The 27,418-nt window shown below is 32.7% G+C and overlaps 2 protein-coding genes across 5 annotated transcripts in view; one reads left to right on the top strand and one right to left on the bottom strand.

The window, feature by feature from the left end:
- The window catches only part of Picot (putative inorganic phosphate cotransporter protein picot), a 33,820-nt gene extending 13,517 nt beyond the window's left edge, over positions 1 to 20,303 (top strand). For 2 of the 4 annotated variants that reach the window (XM_077433191.1, XM_077433192.1), the window contains exons 3-10: positions 14,917 to 15,092; positions 17,264 to 17,506; positions 17,586 to 17,673; positions 17,813 to 18,039; positions 18,117 to 18,266; positions 18,355 to 18,487; positions 18,577 to 18,818; positions 18,899 to 20,303. In XM_077433191.1, the coding sequence (XP_077289317.1) occupies positions 14,917 to 15,092; positions 17,264 to 17,506; positions 17,586 to 17,673; positions 17,813 to 18,039; positions 18,117 to 18,266; positions 18,355 to 18,487; positions 18,577 to 18,818; positions 18,899 to 19,183 (1,544 nt within the window). In that variant the 3' untranslated portion in view covers positions 19,184 to 20,303. Of the gene's footprint in view, positions 1 to 2,437; positions 2,964 to 12,651; positions 12,793 to 14,916; positions 15,093 to 17,263; positions 17,507 to 17,585; positions 17,674 to 17,812; positions 18,040 to 18,116; positions 18,267 to 18,354; positions 18,488 to 18,576; positions 18,819 to 18,898 lie in introns of those variants that run through there. The other 2 variants (XM_077433190.1, XM_077433193.1) reach the window with 2 other exon arrangements.
- On the bottom strand, positions 20,278 to 27,055 carry Polr1A (RNA polymerase I subunit RpI1). The gene is made up of 3 exons (XM_077433167.1): positions 26,824 to 27,055; positions 22,589 to 26,754; positions 20,278 to 22,492 (listed from the first exon to the last, which is right to left on the bottom strand). Exons 2-3 carry the CDS (start codon positions 26,726 to 26,728, stop codon positions 21,680 to 21,682), a joined length of 4,953 nt encoding a protein of 1,650 aa, XP_077289293.1. The 5' UTR covers positions 26,729 to 26,754; positions 26,824 to 27,055; the 3' UTR covers positions 20,278 to 21,679.
- Positions 27,056 to 27,418: the final 363 nt, after the last annotated feature.

The following is a 27,418-nucleotide window of genomic DNA, read 5'->3' as shown; positions in this document are numbered from 1 at the left end:
AATTGCATGGCATTTTTAGCAATTACGCCATTCGTAACAGCAACGTTTCTATGGTCCAAGGTCTAAATCAGCAAAATGTAGATCGTTTCCGTTTCAATGATATTCACTCAATCCACTAATAGAATTGATAATTTCTATAATACATATTTTATTTTGCCTGAACGTGAGTTTGTCACGTATGTAATTCACATGTGGTATTTTCATTTTCGTTTTAACACCACGATCCCTTTGTGTTGCGATTGTCTCATAAACGCGAAATCACGTTTCAGGCGTCGTTTATCCAATTGAATCCTTTTCAAGAAAAGATTAAGTACTGTGTGGTTGGTCATATTATTGTAACGAGGCAGGATGTTTAAATTGACCATTGCATCTTCAATGTGCATGAGATAAATATACGATAAATGTATTATTTTGTCTTTCGCAAAAAGAGGTCACTGTCCGGTTAAAACTGACAAATATATGTACTCCAAATGAATACTCTCATAAAATATTCATTTATCATGAGAATTTAGATTTGAAATTGCCGCTATTTGATTTTTTCATTGGTTATATATAATATGTAAAAACTATAGATGTCACTATATTTGATTTATTTCAAAATAATCATAATTTTATAAAATAATAAATTAAATTATTAATAAAAATAATAAATTAAATATAAGTATGTGTCATGTGCATAAAATATAATATTTACAGTTTTAAATGATTTCAAACATCTATAAAAATTTGTATTTTCCAATTTCCTTATAATAGTTTGTAAACATTTTTATAGATGGCTCTAAATTTGTCTGTACATTTTAATTTATCTTTTCTTACGGTCATATATTGCGATCGTCAGATTCAAAGTAAACAAACAAACAAAATACATTGGTGTGTGGTAAATGAAGTTCTTTCGTCAATTCATGCTGATTTGTTAAGAAATTCTATTTCGTTTTTTGTTTTTTCAAGTCGACAAAAACGAACAAAATGTGCAATTTTTCGCTTGTTTGCATTTGCTTTATATTTATTTAATTTATACAATGATATACAAACAACATTTTGAAATTAGAACTTTTATTAAAACGCCTACTAGAACACAGTCACAATTAGTCATATCGTGAATAATTATGACGGGATGAAAACATATTCATTATGCCGGTAGGCATCGATGTTAAATCATTTATCGAATTTGATTTCAGTGTGATTTATCTTTGTTTAATATTTCAAAGAGTTAAAAGATCAAACGAGCATTTACGTCCAATGTTTATTCTTCGAATGAAATGTTTATTTTATTATAAACACTTTTCATTCATTGAAATTTATATAATTAGACATCAAAAGATTAATACAATTGCAAAAACATGATTACAATCATCATTTTCAGAATAAAATTAAAATCGCCCTCCTCCTCCCCCCATATGTACGTGAATGAAATTTCGGCGAATGAATCATTTTAAGAAGCTCTCATTTTATCGATCTTTCATTGTTTGATTTGTTCCTCTCAGGATATCTGAAAGCAGGGACGTCATTTCAGCTTTTCCCAGGGGGGGGCAAAAATTTTCGCCCCCTGGGTTTCGCCCTCGGCGCCTACGCCCCCGGGAACTTTGAATCTTTTGAATCGGAAAAAAGCGAATTATTTGTTCGATGACGTCACGGATTTTTACGACCCAACGAACGAAGGATACATACATACATACATACAAAGTCTCTTTCCAAATTATATTTATATAAAATTATATAAAATTTCCAGCAGCGTGGCTCGGTCGTTAAGCTTCTGCTTAACACTGAGAGGCGCCGAGTTCGATCCCTTGAGCTGACCTCGATTGAAAAGAATTTTTCTGAGTATATCTGTAATGCTGCTGGTCAGACCAAGATTTGTGCTCCTGGTTGATCGTTTCCTATCAGAGTTTGCCAATTTTCTCTGATTTCATTGTTGAAACGATTCCCGATTAAAAATTGGCTAAAAATCCTTCCTACCCTTGTCACCACTATTTGAGTATGATTAATGTAAATATTACAATAAAAATGTGTGTACAATTCATAGATGTCTCGTTAATTGTCGAGTTTAAGTCAGTGTCTCGTAATTTAGCGACTTATATAATAAAAAAATGCTGTATTGTTTGTAATTTGGCCAAGAAGGCGCATTGGGGTTTACCTGTAATGCCTTCCTGGTATGAAATAAAAAAAAAAAAAAAAAATATTAGATATAAAAGCATGTTTACAATACATAGATGCATCGTTGTTGCTTATAATTATATAGATCTCAACAAATAATGCATTTCAACCGTTACCAAAGAAGCATCATTCAAAAAACAATTTACACAACTCCATTAACTTATCGATTGTGACTAAATGATCAAAACGATTGCCGTTCGCGAATGAGCCATAGCCGTATAAACGTACATGTTTAGATCACCGTGTCACAGTCGCGGCATTTTCAAAAATATAACTTCGCGTTGTCTCGGTTAAATGTGTGAGCGAGACAAAACACACGCGCACAAACCCATCGTGGCCATCATTTCGTTGTTGGCTTCGGGGATCTGCTGACGCCGTAGTCCAGATCTCCTCATCGGACCCATCGACCCTTCGTTGTGCCCCTCGCCCTACCCTCTCGAAATGTCTTCCCTACCCCCACAGCACCTATCTTTCGAACACGCCGCCAGAGATATGACGTAACAAGACACCCCGTAATCAAATTCTAGTCTATTATAATAAATTAACACCTTCCACCCCTCTCTACATCTACCGGTCTCTGTCTTCATTTTCCGTCCCACTTGTAAACCCTCCCGTAAAGTTTTCGATTCTGTCTGTTTTTTGTGTCAACGAAGCGGTTTCTCTTCCTGTTCGAATTATCTGTGATATTGTTGTGGTCGTTTGTCGATCGGTTGTGATGAGGTCCCCGGGAGATAGGGCGAGGAATGGCCACGTGCTCGTTTGGGAGCAGCCGGGAATCCGGGAAGAAAGTGATGACTCTCATAAAACTGGTATATTGTCATTGATTTATTATTACTTTTAATCCGATTCGATTTACCTATATTGAAAATGTATTTTACTCGTCGATTGTAACAATACTATTCATTTATTACAAGTATTGTACAGACTTGTTGCGTTTTTATTTTATTTATTTTCCCATAATATATTTAATTAAAATTTACGTAGTAAATTATTTCAAGTGTTATTAATACTATGTATAACATTTATATTAAAAATACTTATACATCTATTGTTCAAATTCACGTGATTTTTTTATACATTGCAATCATTTTTTTATGAATTAATTTGAAAAACTATACTACGTGTATATATGTAGGTATTTTTGAGTATAAATTAAATAGTTTTTTTTTTACAAAGTTAGGGGTTGCTATTTGTATAAAATTTGGTGTTCGAAATAAGCCTAAATATTTTTATTTTATTTTAAATCATATTTTATGGGAAAATCGCTTTGCATCAATGAACAATATACATATGTATATGCAATATCCTGGAAAATATCTAATTTTAAAATGAATTAATTATTTTTTAATAGATTACCCACATAAGACGTCACGTATAATAAGACGTAGGTGCGATCATTACTGATTTTATTTTTGGTATTGAACCCCTTGCCAAAAATCGCATTGAAATATTTATCATCAATTTTTACACGTCTATCTACATAAATCGAAGTGTCGAAAACGAAAAAAAAGAACCAACACTTAAAAGCCATTCGTCACTGTCTTTACTTTCCAAAAGATACACCCCTAAGAGGTGGCATAGCCTATTATTATTATTATCTCACCTGTAAATAATAAATTTCCGATTCTCGGAAGTACCACCGCGTCAGGTAAAAACATCGAAGTTATTTTAAAAGGTTTTGTCAGAAAAGTAGCGTTGATAATAGTACCTTCTTTGAAAATTTTAACGGCCTTCTTATGCTAAACAAAATGCTACTTTTACATAATCTTTGTAAATATTTCATCATTTATGAATCATATTTTAGCGCGTTTTTTTTTTCATTCAGAATTTTTTTTGTATTTACCCAGACAGCCTTCTGAAAACATAGATAAAGCAAAAATATTCAGCGTTAAAACTCTCATACAACAAGCATTCATATGTATAATGTACTCAAGTGCCATACTTAATTAACATTTCGAAGTATTCCTTATCTGCAATGTAACTTAATCGTGCATGCAGCAATACTCGTATGCAGCGTATGTTGTCTTGATTGAGTCATCATTTTAACTTTTTACTTAATAAATTGACTATATAAATGCTTGGAATTGGTTCAAAATCGATATTGCATATTGAAAATTTATCTATGTAGATATACATTTGAATCCAATAATCGTCCAAATTTTAATAAATAACGACCTTGTGTAATAACTGTATTCAACTCGTTTTCGGTTAACTTATATACATACATATGTACTTATGTAGATAGGGCTTTATCAAAAAGGCCAATACTACGTAGATAAATAAAGGGCTCTCTTACGTATTTTTAAAAAAAATACTTTATGTGAAATCACTTCCTGTTATGTTATAATGTTACAATTACATTATATTACAAAAAGTTTCAATTCTGTATGTAGTTTTATTTTCAGTTCAATAGACGTGGTTTGTAAATATTCAAATATTTCTGTTTTCTGCACTGTGTGATGTTATGTATGTTTATAAAACTTTGCTTAGAAGTTCTAAAAAATCAATTTTGTGGGAAATTTTCATGACGCTTACAAACACTTGCAAATCTTCTTCCCCTATGATATAAATTTTACTCCCCCTTTAAATAATGTCAGCCACACGCAAGTCGAGATTCACTCACCTAAAATACACAATACTTCAATACCGAAATATGTCCACTTGAACATTTGACTATAATAGTAAATTCAAAAGCTTAAATGATCCTCTATAGTTGGTCCGCTTCAGGAAGAAAAAACGTGCATGCTATCCCTTTTACCGCCACTCGACCAATAGCACTTCGTAGAGAAAATAGAACATTGTACGAACGAAATGCTATTGGTCGAGATGGGGTGAATGGCACAGCATGTGCGTTTTACTTTAGTGAATTGACTCAGTGGCGTAGTTACCTAACAGCAGGTTCATGAGGGCCCAGCTTGACAAAGGGCCCAAATTTCTAAAATATAATTATCAATCTAAAAATATCGAAAGTTAAAAACAGAACAGAAACAGAAAGTTGCTTAGAAAGTGAATTTTCATCATTTTATGCTATTTTTTACTCTACCAATAACTGGCGGGTGTTGAAAATGATTAAATACTACAAAAGAAACTCTATAGGACAACCAAGAATAAATAATCTCGCATTACTGGTGAATATAAACAAATATCAAAAATAGAATTTATTAGTGATTTCGCAAATATTAAAGCAAGAAAGAACAAATTTTAAAATCGGTGAGCTTATAATTAATTTTCTTATTTACTCCATGTATTATGTGAATATTTACTATGTGCAAATACGTAGTTAAAATTATTTAAGTAATTTTTGCAGGAGGGCCCAAAATTTCTAGCTACGCCACTGGCATGGACTTAAAAATTTCCGACTCCAATGAACCAATTACACAATTTCTTGCCTACACCTTAGCCAACGGAAATTTTGCGGTTTTAAAAGATTCAACTGTTAATCGAGGCCATTTTATTAAAACCTTATTTAGGCGCTGAATATTATGAATATATTTAAATTAATCAACATTCCTCCACCACTAATTTAGCACGTGCTCATTTTCCTTGATTTTGGATTTCAACCATATTAAAAAGATTATTCCGGGTAATTAATATTGACACAGCGATTCGTTTATTGCAGATTAACGACATCCAATTCATTGGTTTTAATCGAAGCCTGTATAATATATATATTAATTTGCCAAATTAGGTCTAGACTCTTTATTGGATGTAATTAATAATCGTATCAACGAACAAAAGTCATCGAACCAGTCGTGTCATTTACATTTATGAATTGAATTGGGATGAAGCGTCATTATGGGATATTGTACAAATTTAGTCAGCATTATTACGAAACGAACGTCATATTATATACATACAACAGTTACATATGTACGACCTAATTAATCATCACACGATGAATGTATCGCACATACATACAACACGTGTATAAATATTTACGTAGGGTTTAAACATAATTTTTCCCTTTGAATATTAATTTTATGAACGAATTTCAGCCGTTGCTCACTTTTTTTTTATTGATATTGTCCCAAATGCTTGAGGGTCGCTTTTTTCTAGAATTCTTAGCTGATGATTTTTTACCTGTGCAACGGGATTTTTCTATTTCATTGAGGGATGCTAAGATGCAAGAGATACGAAGGATTTTACAATATTCTACATATGTATGTACATATGTAATATAATTTTTGTTGATTTTAAGTTACATAATAAACGTGCAGTGTGCATATCATTAATAAATAAATCACATTCACAGTAAAAGTGCTTGGTTGAGTTTTTAATAGCGACAACACGATATTACAGTCAAGGGTCATGTTACTCCACGTGATGCATTATCATATTGTAGTATTGTAATACATACATACATATATGGAAAATTAGCCACTTTGGTTAGTTTTTTTTACTTTACACGTAGTAACAATAGATGAAGTTTTGTGATCGTGCGAAAATTCGAACTCGAGATTTTGACCGATTCGAACTCGATCGGACTTTGTTTAGGAATTCCCTCCACTTAATTCGCATCGTTAATTTTCTCATGATAAGCGATAAAAAAAAATTAAGTCGCTCTTCAGGTGATAATATATTCGCAAACATTTTTTCGTTGAATATGCCGTTCTGTTGTGTATGACGGACGTGCGTTTGCACGACCGTTTACTTTTAAAGTCATTGTTCAAATTCAAATGTGTAGTCAAACATCACAATGACACATGACAAGTGTATAATTGACTGATTCGAGATGCATTTGCAATTTTGCAACTAAAAAAAATAGCTATAATTAAACTTTCAATTGTTTTTTGTGCAGTAAAATGTTCCACAAATTATCGATCATATTATTTATTATACGTATTTTATTTGTATACTAGTGATGAAATATCAATGCACGTCAACAGCTTGGCACAGCACAGAAATGACTACTTCTATTCATACTATACAGCACTGCCCATTTTCGGCACGTTCATATTTGTTTTAAACAAGTGCAAGGCAAAATCGGCTTACGTTTATAATACAAAGCGCGACGATACGGCGCAATATTGCTTGCGTCGTATCGCCGAGTCAATGTTATCACAACATGACGTTTTCGAAAATATTCATGTGCGCATGGCAGCACTTTCGTTAGTAAGCGTGCACTCGCCACTATGACGTCATGCCTTGCGTGAATATTTCTACATAAGAAAACCGGATTCCGCTTGATACGTTTCCGTGACATGTACTACTGTATAATGTGAATAGATAAGGCTACGTCAAATACGTTTTTTTTTTCTTATTTGTGTATTTTTATTTTTCATGTGAATTTTTCGTTGGCCACAGTGTCGTTTTGGGCAACTGTAAAGACACTGGCAAAAAAATATTTTAAAATAAAATAAAAAATACACATTACGGAACATATGAATGTGTCCGTGTATTTAAAGGTGATTACGTGCAGTTGCTGGCTTGAGCTGTGCTAGTATTAGTATTAAAATTATGTTTTAAAATTCATATTGATATGAACTAACAACTTTTTAAAACTTCAATCGAAAAATGATTTACTTGTAATATGTATATACAAATATACGAGAAGAACATATAATATTAATTTAAAGTCGAATTTCAAATCCATGATAAATTCGCGTTTGAGTTATCAATATGAGGTTCCCGGGTTCGAGACCCCGCAGGGCGAAATATTTTTTCTTTGATTTTAATATACATATTATGTATTCAATATCACTACTACAAACAAATAAACAAATAGACGGAATTAGGCTATTACATACATGCATAATTTCATTCGAAATCAGTTCAAAATCATTACTGATAATCGGTGTAATTATGTATTATCCGCTATAAAGAATTTTGAGTTTATATGATTTGAAGCAGTCATTGTGCAATTTCGTATTTATGTTATAATTTGCATAATTATTTATAATTACTACTGTTTATATTCTGTTTTGTTGCGTCGATTAATTGACGTTGTGTAATTTCAATTTTTAGATCGATTGGCATTCTAATTGATGCTACCGATTAACCCCAACTAATTTTAGATGCAAGGAAGAATCAAAAGGGAATATCTGCGTTCTATTTCGAATTGGTACTTCACCTTGATCCACATAGAAAAAAATGCATAGACTCGGGTCACATCGGAGATAGACCTCGTCTGCTTTTCAATATGTATCATTTTCTCAATTTTCCCAAGCTGAACTATTTTAAATATGCCACTTTAGAAGCGGAAACGTGCTACCATCTGTATTTATTGAAGTCGTTACATTTTTAAGTTGATTAAAGATTACGTACCTACATATGATGATGATCGCTTCAATTTCATTCGAATTAGCATAACAAACCTGTTTCCATGTATCGGATGCCTTCTTCTCTAATGCACCTGGTGCATTAGCCTCGCTTGCTTCTCTAGATCAAGGTTATGCTTACGTACATTTATTACCCTTTGATTACTATACAATAAAAAAATACATATTTATGGTTTAGTATTCGTAATACTGAGTAATATAATTTATATATGTATATACGATTGCACTACTGGCGTATAAATAATAATTTATGATATTGGGCTAGTTCGATTCATTACATAGTATAAATACTGATTTAATTATTAGCATTTATGTATTTAAGTACATATGTATATTATTTATGTGTGACTTGTCAAAATATCTACAGTTTAATATATTGTAATTTCATTAGATTATGCATAGACAGAAAATTATTTTTACGCAAGTGGTCATGATGTGGCCAAATGTTTCGTTTGCCAAAAAATTTTGACACAACAAAGCTTAAGCGATTTTTTTTCTATTTGAATGGACCGCGACTCATTTTCGTCTACTATTGTTTACCGTGAAAAAATAATCGTAGTATTCTGTTTGTTTGTTTTATTATTAAAACGAAATATGAATTTCAAGAAAATTGTTATATACATACATATATATATCGGTCAAGGTTTGACTTATGATGTTCACGCTTTTGTATCTGGAAATTTAATAGTACAGATAAGGTTTTATTTAGTATTTTAAAATCCAAAACCAATAAAAGTTTGTCAAAAAACTAATGACATCGTAAAAGTTATATTGTAACCATAACTTTAACACGGAAACATTTCATAATGCTTTTATTGCGGAAATTAATTGACGTCAACCTTATCAATACTGTAATAACTTAATATTACACATACGGGTTTTCTTAATCTTTATCGAAGTTTTCACGTGTGTAAATCGTGAGTTTCCATCGTTCGAATGAATTTCTCAGATTTTAAATTCTGTGAGGTGCTCAACGACCAAATTATATGTGTATTAAAAGAAACGAGTAATTGAAACTATTAAAATGTGTGCGTATTTTAGTTCCACTCATCTCGCGAGTGTGGGCGCTTTCCTGCGTCAATGAGCTTTTCTTTTTCCCATTTCGGATGGTTGTATTATTTTTTTACACGTACATTCATACGATTCCAGATAGTTCTTAGAGCATCGTATGCATAAATGTGCTCTACGTACCCAGCTTAGTCGCTCTACATAAAGCAATAATTACAACTTGGAGCGTTGCTTGGAATACTAAATGATTGGCGTCAACCAGAAGCGAACGCTTCAAGGAAAATCGTTTGAATAGGAATTTTCAATTTTTTTCCTCTTGATCGCCTTCTGAGAATATCCGTTTCTCCATTTGTAAATATAGAAATTACTTAACCATTTTCCGAGATTTCAATTCGGACGTCATGAACTTGTGCATCGTATGTATACTTTTGGCACTATGCTAATACACACATTGAATTTTCGTTAAAAGACTGCTAATTGCTGAAAGTAGAAATTATCCGATGAATCAATTTTGAATCATATCTACATATTTTTATGACTATTCGTGCTATGAATTGTAACATACTGGGATATGTCATTTTTCCGTTTCGTAAGTGTATATGCAAAGTGCAATTATTACCTAATGAAATCACTTAGGTTTGTATTTTATAAGTTTTTCAAAGAAAATATACTCAAATGCTAAATGCTTATTACGAATAATATTTTTTATGACTGTGAGTCATACCTAGTCATTTGAAACTTATCACTGTTTGTATTGCGCATTTAAAAAGGGTATATCGGCTGTAAAGATAAATTGAACATACTAGGAAAATAATAATTCCAGGACCTTTTTTAGGGGGGAAGGCTTATTTTAGAATTTCTAAAATGAAATATTCTTAAATAATTGTGAACACAAAAAAGCATGCGCTCCAAGCATTTTTTTTATTAACGTTAAAGTTTAAGTGATACTCTGAAAATTAGTATGTTGGTTTTTATTTACATATAAGTTAGATAAGAAAATATTACCTAGGTATTTCGATTGATATTTTATTAATGGGTCAGATTTACTTAAATATAGCATTAGAGGTATCAATAAATTAGCCGTACAGAACTTAAAATTAAATAAGAGTAGGAAAAACATATTTTATGGAGGTGTTACTTATAATAAGTTGCTAGGTGAAATTAGAAATTTGAGTAATATTGATAAATTTCTGGTAGCTGTAAGGCAACACAGGTTTTCATTGCGTATGTGTGTATGTGCATACATATGTGTATGAATGTGGTTTATACACGACTGTTTATTGTGACGGGCGGGAAGGAAGTAAAGTGGGATACACCAACATGGTTGAATCGGTCCCAGTTCGTAGGAGGCAACCCAGACTTCGACCATGTCGCTGGGATATTTTAATTATATAAAAATTGGAAATTAATTGTGAATAAAAATTAATCTATTTCTACCAGCTTCCTTTAAAATTTCATTCATTTTTTATGTATTGTTTGTTTCTAAAAAAAGGACAGGTAAACCCTGATTTGTTATTTTTTTGACAAATTTAAATTAGTTTTTTTTTATATACATATTTATTTATATTACATATATACCAGGAAAGCTTTACAGGTAAACCCCAATGCGCTTTCCTGGCCAATTACAAATTACAATTACAATGCAGCATTTTTTATTAAGTCGTTGAATTACAAGACACTGAAAACCTCGAAAATTAACGAGACATCTATGAATTGTACATAAATTTTATTGTAAATTTATCATACTCAAATAGTGGTGACATAGTAGGTAGGAAAGATTTTTAGCCAATTTTTAATCGGGAACCATTTCAACAATGAAATCAGAGAAAATTGGCAAACTCTGATAGGAAACGATCGACCTGGAGCCACAAATATCCAAGTCTGACCAGCGGCACTACAGATGTACTCAGAAAAATTATTTTCAATCGCGGTCAGCTCTCGGTGTTGAGCAGAAGCTTAACGACCGAGCTATGCTGCTGGATATATGTATATCCTAGTCATGGTTTTCTCCAGAATCGGCCTCTTAGATGACATAAGCCACTAAAATTTGTTCCCCCTTCCCCTCTCGTCAGCCCTTAACACACATATGTACTTCAATATTATATCATTTTTTATTTTTACTGTACATACTTCATATGTTTGTATATTTCAACAGATTGCCCTAAGGCGACACCTATGGTCAATTTTTTTGTACATGAGTACTACACAATTGTAAACATTATTTATGTCAGAAGTATCTTATTGGTACATATGTATATAATTAGGTATTAAATTTTTCGATGCGTTAATATTTTGCAATATTTTTAGCACACTTAAAATAAAAATAAAAATTAACGCCCTAGATATAATAAAGCTAACTTTATTAAAGCAAAATTGTGAAATATTTGATTCCGATTTTTCATTTAAATTTTCATGAATGAATCAGTATTATTAGGGTTAAAATTTTCACGTGACATTCACGCTAATTCTTGCACTGAAAGATCATCCGTCTGCAGACATTCCTTTCACAATACTAAGATTGTGTAAAACGTGACTTACACTGTATTTACACATATTATCTGACTTGAAAAACGTCTGATATAAATATTTGAAGAGTTTAGTTCGGCGCCGCTAATTTAAAATACTTAAAATGCATTTTTCCACGACTGCTAGTTATTTGTCTTTTACTTTTTACTATTCGAATAAATTAAATATTTAATATATGTTTTGATATCTGTATATGTTTGATTGCAACAATGTGTCGTATCATATTTATATATGGTACATACAAAAAAAAAAGTATGATAACTGTCTGGAGGACGAATAGCAAACTTTGTTTTATGTACGTATTATATGTATAGGTACATATGTATGCGGATGCATAATTGTCTTAATTGAAATTCTCACCATTTCTGATTTATTTTAATGTACATATGTAGTGTAGTAAAAAAAGTAAACAATAGTATTACTCAAATTTTTAAATTTTTAATTTGAATTGAAAAATTTCCCTTATACACTAAGCTATGCATACCCTAGATAAAGGAATACCCATGTACCTATGTAGATAAGTTCTACTACAATCGTTTCATGGTGAGTGTATGATATCAACGTGATCTCTGACTGGTAAATAAAAGCGACGAGATTTTTTATTGCCACCGCATAAACCCAGCATAAGTCATCTTTACTTAGTAAATATAGTATATACAAAAGCGCTGATTAATCAGTTGCATAAATTTGCGTACATTGTCTGATCTTTCAACCAGTATCGTTGCAACCGTTGAGATGCGTAGCACTTTCTCCGACGAAAGTAACGCCAAGAAAGACGAATCCCTTTATAGGGTCGGATTGAAGTTGAAGGATAAAATTCGCGAAGGTATTCATTCTAGTCTTATGTGCTAAAAGCATTGTTTTATTGAGCAGTGAAGGCCAAAAATAAAATAAAAATGCATTCATGCAATACCGGTTTGCCCATAAATGTTGTTTTCCGATTACATATATCAATTTAATGCGTGAGATCAATGAACTTCTTTTAAAGTTGTTGTTGATTGATTTTAAATTCGCTGACGGATGTAATGCAATTTTGCTCTTTTTGTGAGTGTAAACAATGTAAATGTGCATGTGCAATTTAAATGTAAGTGTATGTCGGCGATGTGCTGCACCATGTCCATGTGTTTCGGTGGTGGGGGTTGTGCAACATGGAATTTGCTCTGGACGTCGGCCAGCTTGTCGGAAATTTTCGAATTTTCGCAGAGGACGTTAACCCTTTGCCTGCTTTACCTCTAATATAGTCACTTTTTCGTACACATTGTTTAATCGATGTCAAACTAATGAAAATTTTGAGCTTTTGTTGTAAATCAAGTGTTATAAGTGTCCGCCGGATACACATTGGTAACATTTTTGTAAAAATTAGTATTTCTTAAGTGTATTAGTATAGCAAGTTTATTTTTTTTAGTTGTGTACAAAATCACTAGCACGCTTTATCTACATATACTGTCGAGATCCAAGGCAAAACTCATCCCCAGGAGTGTTTTCGATGATATTTTATCCTTGTATTGACATAATTTGAATAGCGGTGATTCCCATATTTGAAATAATAAGATTACGATATATAATAAGATAACGATACGTCCATCCCAGCTGGAAACCACGACTACGTCCCATGCCGTACGATTCAGTGTGTTCTTGCCATCAATATTTAGTTAGCAGTGATTTTTGTAGCGTATTGTATGTGGCGGGCACTTAAATTCCTTTCACCCCACGTACGGAGTCAACCTATGTTACTTAAAACAACAGTTATAATTAGAAGTAGGACCGGAAGTGTGCCGTTCTTTGTTTATTGTTCGCGGTGCATTGTTCATTTTTATGATGAACCTTTTTTTTTGCACTCTAACTTTGTAAATAGACCCAAAACGCTCTGATTCCTGGAAAAAGCACGCTTCCGATCCTACCTCTAGTTATAATACTGCTTTTTTGATCATGGTGTATTGAGATAAAAGTCAAATTTGTCCGCCATCTTTGGTATATTTGATAAATTTGACCAGTGCTAAGTACATACATACTAGGAAGTCGGTTTAATTTGATCTCAAATTAGTAACACTTTTGACAATGCAAATTACAGAAGGTTCAAATAACTTCAAAACAGGAAAATTAACACCTTCGTTCAAAACATACATACAGTTTCGCCAGTTAACACTTCCGATGTTGAAAGCAAACGTACGTATACATATTGTTAGTATTTAATAATGTGGAAGGTTAGACAAAACCGTGTTATAGTCGCTACCACAAATATAGACATTGCATTTAAAACATTAGTTTATATTTAGTCTCGCCACACCGGATGCAAGTTTAGAAATGCATTTCTCTGAATAACTCCTGTATCTAAGCGGGGGAGAATCCAGCTCGATTCTGTTTTATCTACTCCAGGCGATATCTGATCGGAGTACATTTTATATGTACCTACTCGTACATGTGTCTGACGACCGGTTTTATTTTTAAACTCCTTCACAACGACGAAAAAGTACTTCGGAACTTGGGCAACTTCATATTGTCGTAACACTGCTGTTGCCTTAAAAATAAAATTTTACTGATGCATCATGGCATCAATGATGACGATACACGTGATTTGTCGCCAGCATGTCAGGCACGTGCATACCCATACATGTGTATATGTAAACGAGTGCAAACATATTTTGCAGTAATTGTTTCCTCTGAAGTGCTGGCAAATATGTCAAGTACACACTGCTGACGGAATAACAATAGGTTTTTGTATCGTTATCATTTCCTAGGATTTAAAACGATCCGGTGATTATTCCGCAAAAAACGATCTCGCGCAAGTCACCAAAATCTCGATCACGGAACATCTGGCACCCAAAAACTCCGTCAATCGAAATATTGTACTAACGAGTACTCGAGTGCCAGATGTTCCAGATGAGGAATAGTCCGTTTACATTTTAAGTTTTAAAACATGTCTAATATGATGTTTTTGCTTTGATTTCAGGATGTCTTGGCGCCCGGCATTTTGTCACCTTCATGTTGTTCCTTGGAATGGCCAACGCCTATATAATGAGGACCAACATGTCTGTGGCTATCGTCGCTATGGTCAACCACACGGCACTTGTGAAAGATGACGACATATTCACCGACGAGTGTAAAGCCGACACCGAATCCTCAGAGGTGAGCAAACCATCCTGTATAAGTTATAATTTTAAAAGTGACTTTTTCCTATTCAACTTTATAAGTTTCAGGCTCATTCTTTTTCAATATTCAACTTTTTAATCTAAATTTTTACATCAAATTTCTGTTGAATTCGTTTTCTATTTCATTAATGACTCCTACATATGTATATATTTTTATGCCTTTGTAAGCATTTGAACCCATTCTATGAAGATAACCTCAGATTTTAAATAAACAACAATGAAAGTGTACCTCATACATATAATATATAGTACAAATATCGATTTTATTCAAGTTCATTACATCCGTCATTAGTCTATAGTTATTGCATTGAGCAAAATTTCTGTTGTTCAAAATTTTATACAAGCTTTTTATTATAGTATAAATTGTTTGCTATTCATCATGGAAGCTATAGTAATGGACAAATGATTTTATTTTTATTTGTGGTAGTGGCATTCAAACAGGTCATCTATGTATATCACCAGACCGGAACTGATCTTGGAATTGGAAATAATGATGAACGTATTGTTCTGTACCGGCTTTTATTCAACCGTGATGTCAATATGCAATGCTACAAATTGTGCTGTAATTGGCATAACCATATTTTGCGATGAAAATAAAATCAATTTGACTGAACTGAATGATGCCTGAAATATTTTTAAGTCACAACATTTTTTTCATCGATCATTTTCAATATTAAATTTAAGTATGTAATTCCTCAGCATCACACAATGTAAGTTTTTGGCACCATAAATGACACCTTCAATTTCCTTTGTTTAATTTTAGAAATATAATATTTGTGTGAATGTCTGATTCATGTCATTTGACTTGCCAACTTCAAATGCTTCTCAATGTTGTCTGTCTATGATCGGTTGTTGTTTACAAAATATTATCAAATTGAACTTGGCCTCAACTGTAAACTCAATTTCCACGAGTACTTTAGAATTGATTATTAATACAATATAATCACTACTTGTTTAAAAATATATCAATAGTGTACTACCTACCTGCTTACATATTAAATAAAAATATATTTAACCTATTTATAAATTAAATATTTCTCCAAGCATGATTCAAGTTTTTTTTTTATGGATATTTACATTTTATTATGCAGTATAAATTCGATTGACTAAAAAACAATTGAAGGTAGATATTAATTTGAAATAAATTTTATTAGGTTCAATTATTTTGTTGGTTTAATTTCAAATTGGGTGTAAAAATAAATTGTTTTTCCAATATAGGTACAAAACGATGAATTTTTCAATGGAAATAATTAGGAATTTTTACATTATTATTGTACATAATGTACAATGTTATAGGTTTTTCATATCAAATTGACCCTTATTAGGTTTTTATTTTATTGTTATTATTAAGGTTTAATTTGAAATGAGAAAGGGTCAATTGGAAATGAAAATGGGTCAATTTGGAATGAAAAACCTGTATTCAAATTTAATATTTCCTGTGATATATGTATTTGATGTGACAATTAATTCCATTGACTATTCTTGGACGCATAGTTCTGCAAACTTTTCAACTATGTTTTCGAAAAGGTATTATACATACATATATTTTTTTTCAAAGACTAAGATTAGTAATGCATGCGAATAGTAAATGAGTTAATCACTAATTCAGTCGTGGAAAATTGTGTTTCAGCTTAATATAAATCGATGGCCAAACGGTTAGAAACCGTAAGGCCTCAAGTACATGTTTCGCCAGCTACAGAGGAGCGCCCATTAAGGGCCTTTGTGCAAGTTAGAGCGTGACGATATGTAAGTATTTATGAATGTGCTAAGAAAGACGCGCATCCAATATTAAATTTGTGTGAGATTTGACGGATGCAGAGTGTACTTTGTGATGTATCTACTCGGGGAGAGAGACGGCGGTGGTCATTCAACGCGTTGAATGGTGCATACTTCAAATTTATTCTGTTACAGACGTGTATGCATCGATATCAGGAGCCGTGCACTTCACAAAATATCGTCTCACACTCTGGATAGAGAGGCTAACATAATCATATTGCGATCATATACATTACGCTTATCTAAATTTAGATGCAAAACTTTCTGTGAACGATTTTCCCATTTAAAACGATTAATTTTAGTTATTATAATTAATGTAATAATTAACATCGAGTATATATTTTACGTGGTTGTTTTATTTTATGTTTTCAGGAAGAAGGCGATGGCAATTATGTGTGGAGTACGGCTTTGCAAGGATACGTGCTTTCTTCATTTTTCTACGGCTATGTGATAACGCAAATACCTTTTGGAATCTTATCGAAAAAATATGGCGCAAGACTATTTTTGGGTATTGGAATGTTGGTGAACTCTGTCTTTGGACTCCTTGTGCCAATCGCTGCTGATCATGGAATTGGTTGGCTTATAGCGGTTCGATTTATTCAAGGTCTCGGAGAAGTGAGTTTGATTTTCAAATAAAACAAGGTGGCAATAATACATTTGAGATTGTAATTTAAATATTTCTTCTTATTTTTAGGGACCTATTGTTCCATGCACACACGCTTTACTTGCAAAATGGATTCCACCGAATGAAAGAAGTAGAATGGGTGCAGCTGTTTATGCTGGTATGTAAAATATTTAAATAACAATTAGTTGTGATATTGATTTTCGTTATTAAATCAAACAATGCTAATTTAACTACATTTTTTTATTGATTAAACTCCTATTTTTTATTAATAATTTCCTAATTTGATAAATTTTTAGGAGCTCAATTTGGAACTGTGATATCTATGCCACTTTCTGGACTCTTGTCGCAGTACGGTTTTGCCGGGGGTTGGCCATCAATATTTTACGTGTTTGGTGTCGTTGGAGCCATTTGGTCTGTTTCGTTTTTGTTTTTGGTGCATGAAGATCCGGAGTCTCATCCTACTATAAGCGACGGCGAAAAGAAATATATACTCAGTAATCTCTGGGGAGCTGCTGGATCGAGTGTAAGAATTCTATTTGTGATTAATAAATTGTTTCTTGTTGTTTTTTGTGTATAATTTTAGTATTGAAAATTTTACAGTCCCCACCTATTCCTTGGACAGCAATTGTAAAATCTTTACCGTTTTGGGCGATAATGTTAGCACATATGGGTCAAAATTACGGTTATGAAACTCTCATGACAGAGTTACCTACATTTATGAAACAAATTCTTCATTTCTCAATTAAAAATGTAAGTACATATCATATTGTCTCTTTATATATAATTATTTATTTTGTGGTGGTGACCCATTTAGTAAATATCTTCTTTCGAATTTCAGAATGGATATGTATCGGCGTTGCCATACCTTGCTATGTGGTTATTCTCAATATTTATAGCTATCGTAGCTGATTGGATGTTGTCTTCACAGAGATTTAATCATACTCAAGTCAGAAAAATTATTAACAGTATTGGTAAATATTTTTTGTCACTCATATATACATACATATATGGAAATTTATCTTTCATAAAAGTCATAACACATTATTTCAATACTTTATAGGTCAATATGGTCCAGCTATAGGACTGGTTGCAGCTTCTTATTCGGGATGTAGTCCAATTGCTACAGTTGCATTTTTGACAGTAGGAGTTGGTTTAAACGGTGGTATTTATTCCGGTTTTAAAGTAAACCATTTAGATCTGTCACCGCGGTTTGCCGGGATTCTCATGTCTTTCACCAATTGCTTGGCAAACCTTACTGGTCTGCTAGCTCCTATTGTAGCAGGAAACATTGTTGACGGAAAGGTAACCATGAATACTATACTTTAATCATTTCAATAGAAAATGTATTGGAATTGGCATTCAATTTGTCTGTGTTATTTTAGCCTACACAAGCTCAGTGGCGTATAGTATTCTTCATAGCAGCCGGTATATATGTCTTTTGTGGCACTTTTTACAATATATTTGGTGCTGGGGAGCGACAATCTTGGGATAATCCAGAAAATGACGAAGCCAACGCAATTAAAGCTTTAAGCAAGAAGAATAAGAAAAAGGGAATTTCAAATGATGGAGTCACTTCTGATGAACAAGCTAGCAATGGAATATCGCATCCCATAGATATTGTAATACCCACCGCTAATGGAAATAGAATCACAGAATCGAGGCATTGATTGAAATTGTAACACAATAGCAATTTGTGATATCATTTTTTTTCATAAATTTGTGAGTGTGTAATTCCATTATATTTTATAAAATTTACATATCAGTATAGTTATATTTTTATGATTTAACGTTGTATGGGGAAAAGTATGACAGCTATAGTGAGAATGTTATTTAATTTAATCAATACACACTAGTCTTATAATTTGAGAATAATAATTTCAACATACATTAATATCGTATAGTTTACGATTGCAATGTCTAGTTGAAGCATTTTCATTGATCACTATCAAAAACAGTATTTTATTTAGTACATCAAACCCAAATTATTTAATAGATTATTACTTTTTTTTTACATGATGACAATATTTAGATTTAATTAACTGTTTAAGTAGTGTAAAAATGTTTAGTCTTCTAAGTTTATTTATTTATTTATTCAGTTTGGCAAATTATTCATTCCAACTTGTAATTGGTAATAAATAACAAATTGATACAATTCGAAAATCGAGTATAATTATGAATAAATCATTGTCTTCCACTATTTTTTTCTTTTTGCTACACGATTTTTCTTTGTTACATAAGACTAAATAAGTGTGTCAAAAAACAAAACAAATGCACAAATTATAAAAAAGCAAAGTATATTTTCAATCAAAGAAAAATAAAATGTTAATACACTTTATAATGCTATTTTCTTTAAACAAGTTATAACTGCTAAAGCATTTTTAAACTGGAATTAAAGAAAACTGGTTTTTATAGTTAAAAAATTGAAACCTGTTAAAACTGTCTGATTAACAAGCATGTTTTTTTTTATTTGTTTTGATTTTCTGGCTTTTTGTATACTTTATCGAAAAATAATTCTAGATAATGTGATTAATGCATTGATTTTGTCGTATTTATAATTTTATGTTTAAAAACGGGTAAAACAACTACTCCTGATAAATTGGAATATGTAGTTTAGTCTTAGTTTAGCTAATAGATGAGTTTTGTAATATTTCTTGATGTATTTTGTGGGGGAGAGTTCATTTAGTTTTATTTTGTATTATATATATTTTTTTCATTTTTACCAATAAAATTCATTCGAAAATCGATCAAAAGGAAATCAACAAACGCCATATAAAAATAAAATATCTCAAATGACTTCCTAGTTTAAAACTTTCATTTTCCCATAACCCTTAAATATATGTAAGATTAACGGAAAAAACAATGCATTACATTATTTGGAAATTATATTAATCTACATAGTAACAGCATAGCCCACTTGGTTAGGCGATTTTATCGTATACCAATATAGGTTGTGGGTTCAAAACCCGAATAGAACCGAAAAAATTATTCAAATACATGTATGTAATTTATATTTTTACTATGGTGCCATTAAAGGTTGCCCCAAAGCTTGCACATATATAATTAATAGTTATAAATTTGAAATTATTTAAAATGGTGGTAATAAATAGTAGGTAGATTAGTTACCAATTTGGTGAGGAGCCATTTTATCAATGAAATCAGTCAAATTAGCAAACTATGATAGGAAATAATCAACTTGGAGTCATAAATGTTCAAGTCTGATCAGCAACACTGCGAATAAATTCTTTTCAGTCGAATATTTGAGGTTGATCCAGGGCTCGAACCGGGTGGTTAGCATTAATATAACCACCCTCCTTATGCTTTATATGTACGAGCTATAATTGTATCACTGCCAACAATACCTGAATGGTTATTAATTCCAGAACAGATGTCTGTTTGAGTTTGTCAATTTAATAAAATTTGCACCTCATTTAATCAAAATTTACTGATTTTTGTAAGCACTAAATTTTGTATATGGCCAAGTAAAATGTGTGGCAAAAATTAACCCTTTGAATGCTGAGCAACACCGATCGGCGTTTGGCCAATAATTTCATGAGCCTGAAATACGTTGATAGGCGTTATTTTTTTTGAGTATGTAAAATATAAAAAAGAATACTATCCGCTAAGTCTTTCCAGGTAGCATTGAACATGGGTCCTGTAATCTGTGTCAATGTTTATAAAAACTGGTTTAATTTATAACCATAGCAGAATTTCTCGATGGAAATCCCTAACGGCTGAGTATTTTAGATTGTGAGCATTACATTTTAACAACAATGAAGAAAATGAAACTAGTTTTGGAAAGATACATTCATTAATAGACAAAATAATTGTTTGTTTTATATTGTTGCAAGATATATTTGAGAGTCTAAACACAACTTTACAAAACTCGAAATCCTCGGCGGCAGTTATCTAAGGTTTGTTTGGATTAACTACAATTTTTATACCTGCTTAATATTGGATTTCTAAATAGTTCTAGTTGGAAATGTTGTCGAAATTTTCAACGTGGCGGGCTTTCAACAGAAAAGACGTCAACACTCAAAGGGTTAAAATGAGAATCAATGCTTCATTGAACAGTGAGATATTTAGTGCCAAACATCTTATAAAACCATCTCTTGGGATTAATCATATCAAATTATAGAAAAATAAAATACATATTTAAAATTTATTTATTTATCAAAGTCATACGTATTGTACAATGAAAATAATCCGGTACCAGTTTTACATGGTTGTCCTAACATTAAGCAACTGGAAGCCGACTGTAACGCATCACCTTTACCTTTAATCGCTGCATCTTTTAAAAATGTCAAAGATGACTCGAAAGACATTTGCTGCAAAGGTGAAGTTGATGACTCCATACCTTTTCTACTCATCGGCTCAAATATTCCATTGTATGTCATATAATCAGAAATCAGCGACAAATGTCTACGATCGACATTGATACCATAAACACCAAACACATTTTGGACTTCCTTAATAATAACATTACAAGCAGCCTCAATACCATAGGTCCTCGCAATGGCGTGTATGTCATTAGAATACAATTTATTCAGGTCCAGTAAATGATCATATTTGAACATTTCTACCATATTAATGCCTTCAGTTTTCAAAATGAATTCTCCGCTATTATTAGGATATATGATGGCTCGTTTTATGTTACGTGTTTCTTTTATAACGCATTTCTCCGCTACATTTCTCAAAATGGCTGTCATATCTAAATTTGCAGCCGATAGAGGTAGATCGAATACTAGTCGGCACCAACGGGAATTTTCCTTGTCGTACGTGTAGTTGGTAGCTTGTTTGTGTTGTTTGGTAACATCCATTGATCTAATATCGGGTTTGACGTCGTCGTCTTCAAAGCCTTCATCTTCGAGATCTTTATTTGTTGCATTGATAACATTTTCTGCATCAGAGTTTTCTTCTTCTTCTGATTCAGGATCATCGTATTCTTGAGTACCAGTGTGACGTTTTCGAATTCTAGCCTGAAATCATACAAAATTGGTACATGGTAGGTAAAATTAATGTTATGCGTGTTATTACTATTATATATAGAAAAAAATTCAATAAAATAAAATTACCTGTGTATCATCATCATCTTCATTTCCTTGCTCCTCATCAGAACTTTCAACGTCTTCATTGAATATACCTCTTTGGTTGGGAGGCTCAATATCTCCTTCCTCATCATCTTCATTTTTTTTAGTTTTAGTATTTTCAGTAGAAGAATTGATTAATGTTCCCGTTTTCTTTCCCATCATCTTAAAAATGCTTTTGAACATATATGTAAAGAATTGCTTCTCCATATAGTTTAAAATCTGTTGCGGTGTAATATTATAAGTATTCTTGTACATATTCCGTGGAAGAAAGTGGAACGTTAAGGCGTATGCAATTTCTTTACTAGGAAGAATCCTAAGTTCAGAATGTACGTCAATTTTATGCAATATATTTTCCACGGTAATTCTACATAGTTTTCTTTGTAGCTTTTCGGCATTCTTTGTGAAATCGGGTAAATCTTTCAAGAAGGGGATATCCATGCTGGGAGTTTTCAAATTTAGTGATGCCATCATCAAAATTTCTCGTAGACGTGGTATACCGAGTGTGACGTTCATATCACCTCTACCGGCGAAATGAAAGGTATTGAGTGTCATCTGAGTTGAAGGTTCCCCGATTGATTGTGCAGCGAGTAATCCTACTGGTTCTCCGGGAACAGCTAAAGACTCTATAGCTTTCATGGACATTACGTCTTTAAATTCAGAAGCACTGGAAATGAATTGCGTATCAATGTTTAACAAATCGTCTCTCTTTTTCAAATAATCGTCGACTAATTTTGCTAGTTTTTCATTTATTACTCCAAAGTTATGATCTGGCCGCAAGACTGTTGCAATCGGATCAGGACACTTTTTGCCATACTTGTCATTATAACTTTGTTTTATTTCACCGCTAGCATTATTCCACGCATCAATCAAACTGCATGTCAGAGCATCACGTCCATCATAACCTTTCCGACTATTTTCAACATCAATACTATCCTTAAATTCATCAGAAAATACAGTAAATGGACTACTTCTTTTCGGTTGATTTTTAAACTTCTTATTCCATTTTTTAATCGACTTATTGTGCTTTTCGATTTTTTTTAGATCGGTACCTTCTTTCAATTTATTAATAGTGTCTATATTCAAAATCGAATTAGTATTCAAATCTAAAAATTTCAAATGTTTTTCGTTGAAAAATTGGGACTTGCAAACGTCCATGCCATCTTCTCCATAAGCAAATTGTACTATACTATTATCTGAATCTCTTACTGTCATATCATATTTAATGGCAATACCTTCGAGATGTTTTATCAAACATCTTTGCAAATATCCTGATTTGCTGGTTTTAACAGCAGTATCGATGAGACCTTCTCTTCCTGCCATGCAATGGAAAAAGAATTCTTGAGGTTGAATACCAGTCATGAAACGTCCGTCTATGAATCCTCCGGCTCTCGGTGACGTTTCGAATGGTGGAAAACTTGGCAAAGATCGTCCTGATACCATTAACGGTGGCCTTTTTCCTTCCAACTCTATTTGTCCCAAAAGACATGAAATTTGCATAGTATTTACAGTAGACCCCTTTGCTCCAGATTGCACCATCAATTGAAGATTATTTGATGGAAACTGCATCAACAAACCCAAAGGTAAGCAAGTTTTATTTATATCATTTGTAAATTTATCCAATGCTGATTTATATTTTCGATCAAGCAACGCTTTAAATTTGCTATCTTTGCTAGCAGCTATTTCTAAAGCTTTAACTAATTCTTCGGTTTCTGTATCTGGATCCAATCCAACGGCTTCTGCGGCAGTTGAATTACCAATAGCGCGACATTTTTTTATTATTTTTGAACGAGTTTGATCCGCAAGTGGAACAACCAAAATGTCTTTAACGCCGAGAGTAAAACCTTCCCATTGTAAAAAATATGTGAATAATTTAGCAAGGGAGCTAAGTAACGTGCTGGAATAATTTCCTCCATATAATTCAAAAAAACTATGAACCAATCCATATGGTGTGGCTCCAAAATGAGCTTTGTCCAATACACCTGATAAAAGTTCACCATTTCTGATGATAACTTCACTTTCAGACATTGTACTCGAATTGCTAAATATTGTACCACTGGCTTTATGCCACTGTTGTAAACTTCTTTGCCAAGCTTTTGAACTAATTTTTGCAATTCCTATTAGAGTGATGGGTGTCTTTTTCTCCGGAGTAATATTGATGATGAGTGTAGAGATCACTTGCTTTCCAGACCATAATTGACAAGGTTTTAAGATAGTTGGCGGTAAGAGTATAATTTTTTTTTGTAAATGAGAAAGACTTTGAAACACTAATTGTTGATAGTCTGCTTTTGTGAAAAATTTCCCTCTAACTGTCAAAGCGACCCCAGAAATGACATGATCTTGTATCAAACCGCTCAAGGGTGTACCATCTTTAGGTACAAGATATTGATTATTAACATTCATAATATGATATCCTTCACTGCGGGCTATTTCATTTTGAGGAAAGTGAGCATTCATTTCATCACCATCAAAATCAGCATTGTATGATTTGCAATTCGCATAATGCATACGCAGTGTTTTCTCACCTTTCAATACCCTGGCTTTATGTGCCATTATACTAGGTTTGTGCAGTGTTGGTTGACGATTTAATAATAAAACATCACCATTGATTAGATGTCGGTGTACGATTTTTACCCCCGCATCCTTATTTTCATCAGGAGTGAGTAATCTCATAGCGAGACTTTCTCGTTTTTTCGAATCCCAAGAAGGGATGCTAATAACCTTTCCACTTTGATCTTCAATTTTAACTGCACCGGGATGCTTTTCAGGACCATTGATAACCATTTTTCTCATCTCATCGACATTCCACGAAGTTACCGGAACTGGATATGTGAGTTTCATAGCAAAGGCTTCTGGTATTCCAATTTCACCAATACTTATATTGGGATCTGGAGTTATGACCGATCGAGCAGCAAAATTCACCCTTTTTCCCATCATATGAAGACGAATTACCCCATCTTTTTTTTCAATTATCTGTTTCAATCCTTGTTCTCCTTTTCCAGTGCCTTCATTGCTAATGAGGCAATCGACAGCAGATTGTTGTTCTTGCCAAGTATTGTGGAGTTTTTCCAACGTACTGTCACCGAAAGCAGATTTCACAACGAATTTGGATTCATCCGACATCATCTGTTCTTCTTCGCTGACAACACCCATTTCAATTTGCAAATATTGCGTTATAGTTCGAATGACAAATCCTGCCTTGAGGATAGTTTTATACACTTGCGTCTGAGGATGTTCAATCACCTGACTTTTCAAAATATTACAAGGTCTAACCGCTGGAGGTGGTACCGGTATTATATCCAGGAAAAATATATCCATCGGTTGATCACTCTTTATAGATTTCAAAACCGGCACAATAAGCTGCATAATCTGCCGGTCATTATTCCAAAGCTCTCTTAAATGATCTCTCGATACATCGGGCATTAAAGAAGTGACTTTCTTGGTTAATTTATTGTTTTCTGTATTATAAATTGCATATGTTAGTTTATTATTAAGTTTAGAAATTTTAAAGAGTGGCTGTTTGCAATACAGACATGCTTTGTTTTTTATGCTTCTAATAGCGTCATTTAAAAATTTATCGTAGATTTTATAAGAATTTTTATTGGAAAACGATTGCAAATGCAAGTTTTTATCGTTTAAAAGCTGAACGTATTTTTTAAGCGATTTACATTCAAAAATATCTTCCACGTTCGATTTAATCAATTCTGGCATCAAAAAATCAACATCTAATGCATCGGTTATCAATCCTGCATCGATCAATTGCAACTTCAATCCAAGTAAATTCTTAACATTTGAGCTCAGTTGAAATTTATGACAAATGAGACAACTATTGCTCAACAAAGTATATATCGTTTTATGGAATAGTGGATTAACAACTGGCATAGGCAATTCTATATGACCGAAATGACCAGGGCACGAAGTTAACGTCCTGAAACAAGTACCACAAGGATTGTCCTTGTCGTTTATCGGTCCAAGAAGAGGATCATAGAGACCACCTGTTATCGGATGACCCAAAGAATCGAAGGTTAATGGAGTCGATATTTTAGTTACGCTTAATTCCTTGATTTCTTGAGAGCTGAATATTGAGAAGTGAATACTATGAGGATCCACAAGTTTGTAATTAGCCATTATAAGGCCGGATATGTTGTTTTTACCTAAAAATTACATTAATATATTAATATAAGTATAAAACACGAAGTAATTACAGTAATAAACAGTTATACATCTGTAGAAAAGTAAACACGGCAGCACGTTGACACACACTTAACCTCACTTTTCACAATATAGTGGAACTGTCAAATGATCATAAAGCGACAATTCACGTCCATAACTAGTAAATATGTTATTCCGGTTCGGTGATTACTGGTCACAAATTACTCGTCACAAAGTCACTAAAATCTCTATAACGGAACATCTGGCAGCCGAAAAGTCCATCATACTAACGAGAACTTGAGTGCCAAATATTGTGTATTCGCGATTTTCATGGCAAAAATTGTCTTTGTGACCACCCCAATGTGACGAATAGTCCAATTACCGTTATTCCATAAATTTTATTTTAGGAGTAACGGTTCGGTGACCATTGGTCACAAAGCGCACGCCCAAAAGTCACTAAAATCTCTATAACGGAACATCTGGCAGCCGAAAAGTTCATCATACTAATGAGAACTCGAGTGCCAAATATTCCGAATTCGCGATTTTCACGGCAAAAATTGTTATGGGGATCTAGTCTTGTTGTGAAGGTCTTCTTCACCACCAGTCCGCCATGTATTATAGACAGGTTCGTCTGTGTTCGATATTAAATACAGCTATGTTCAATAT

The sequence above is a fragment of the Arctopsyche grandis genome, chromosome 6, assembly GCF_051622035.1.
Source record: "Arctopsyche grandis isolate Sample6627 chromosome 6, ASM5162203v2, whole genome shotgun sequence".
Taxonomy (NCBI): domain Eukaryota; kingdom Metazoa; phylum Arthropoda; class Insecta; order Trichoptera; family Hydropsychidae; genus Arctopsyche; species Arctopsyche grandis.
The sequence above is the reverse complement of the archived record's forward strand: the minus strand, read 5'-3'. Positions and strand labels throughout refer to the sequence as shown.

Excerpts from the sequence above, each read along its gene's own strand:
- Polr1A (XM_077433167.1), bottom strand. The coding sequence starts at position 26,728 with ATGGCTAATTACAAACTTGTGGATCCTCATAGTATTCACTTCTCAATA. Across the intron at positions 22,493-22,588 it reads AAGATGATGATGATACACAG|GCTAGAATTCGAAAACGTCA; the intron begins GTAATTTTATTT and ends GTATGATTTCAG.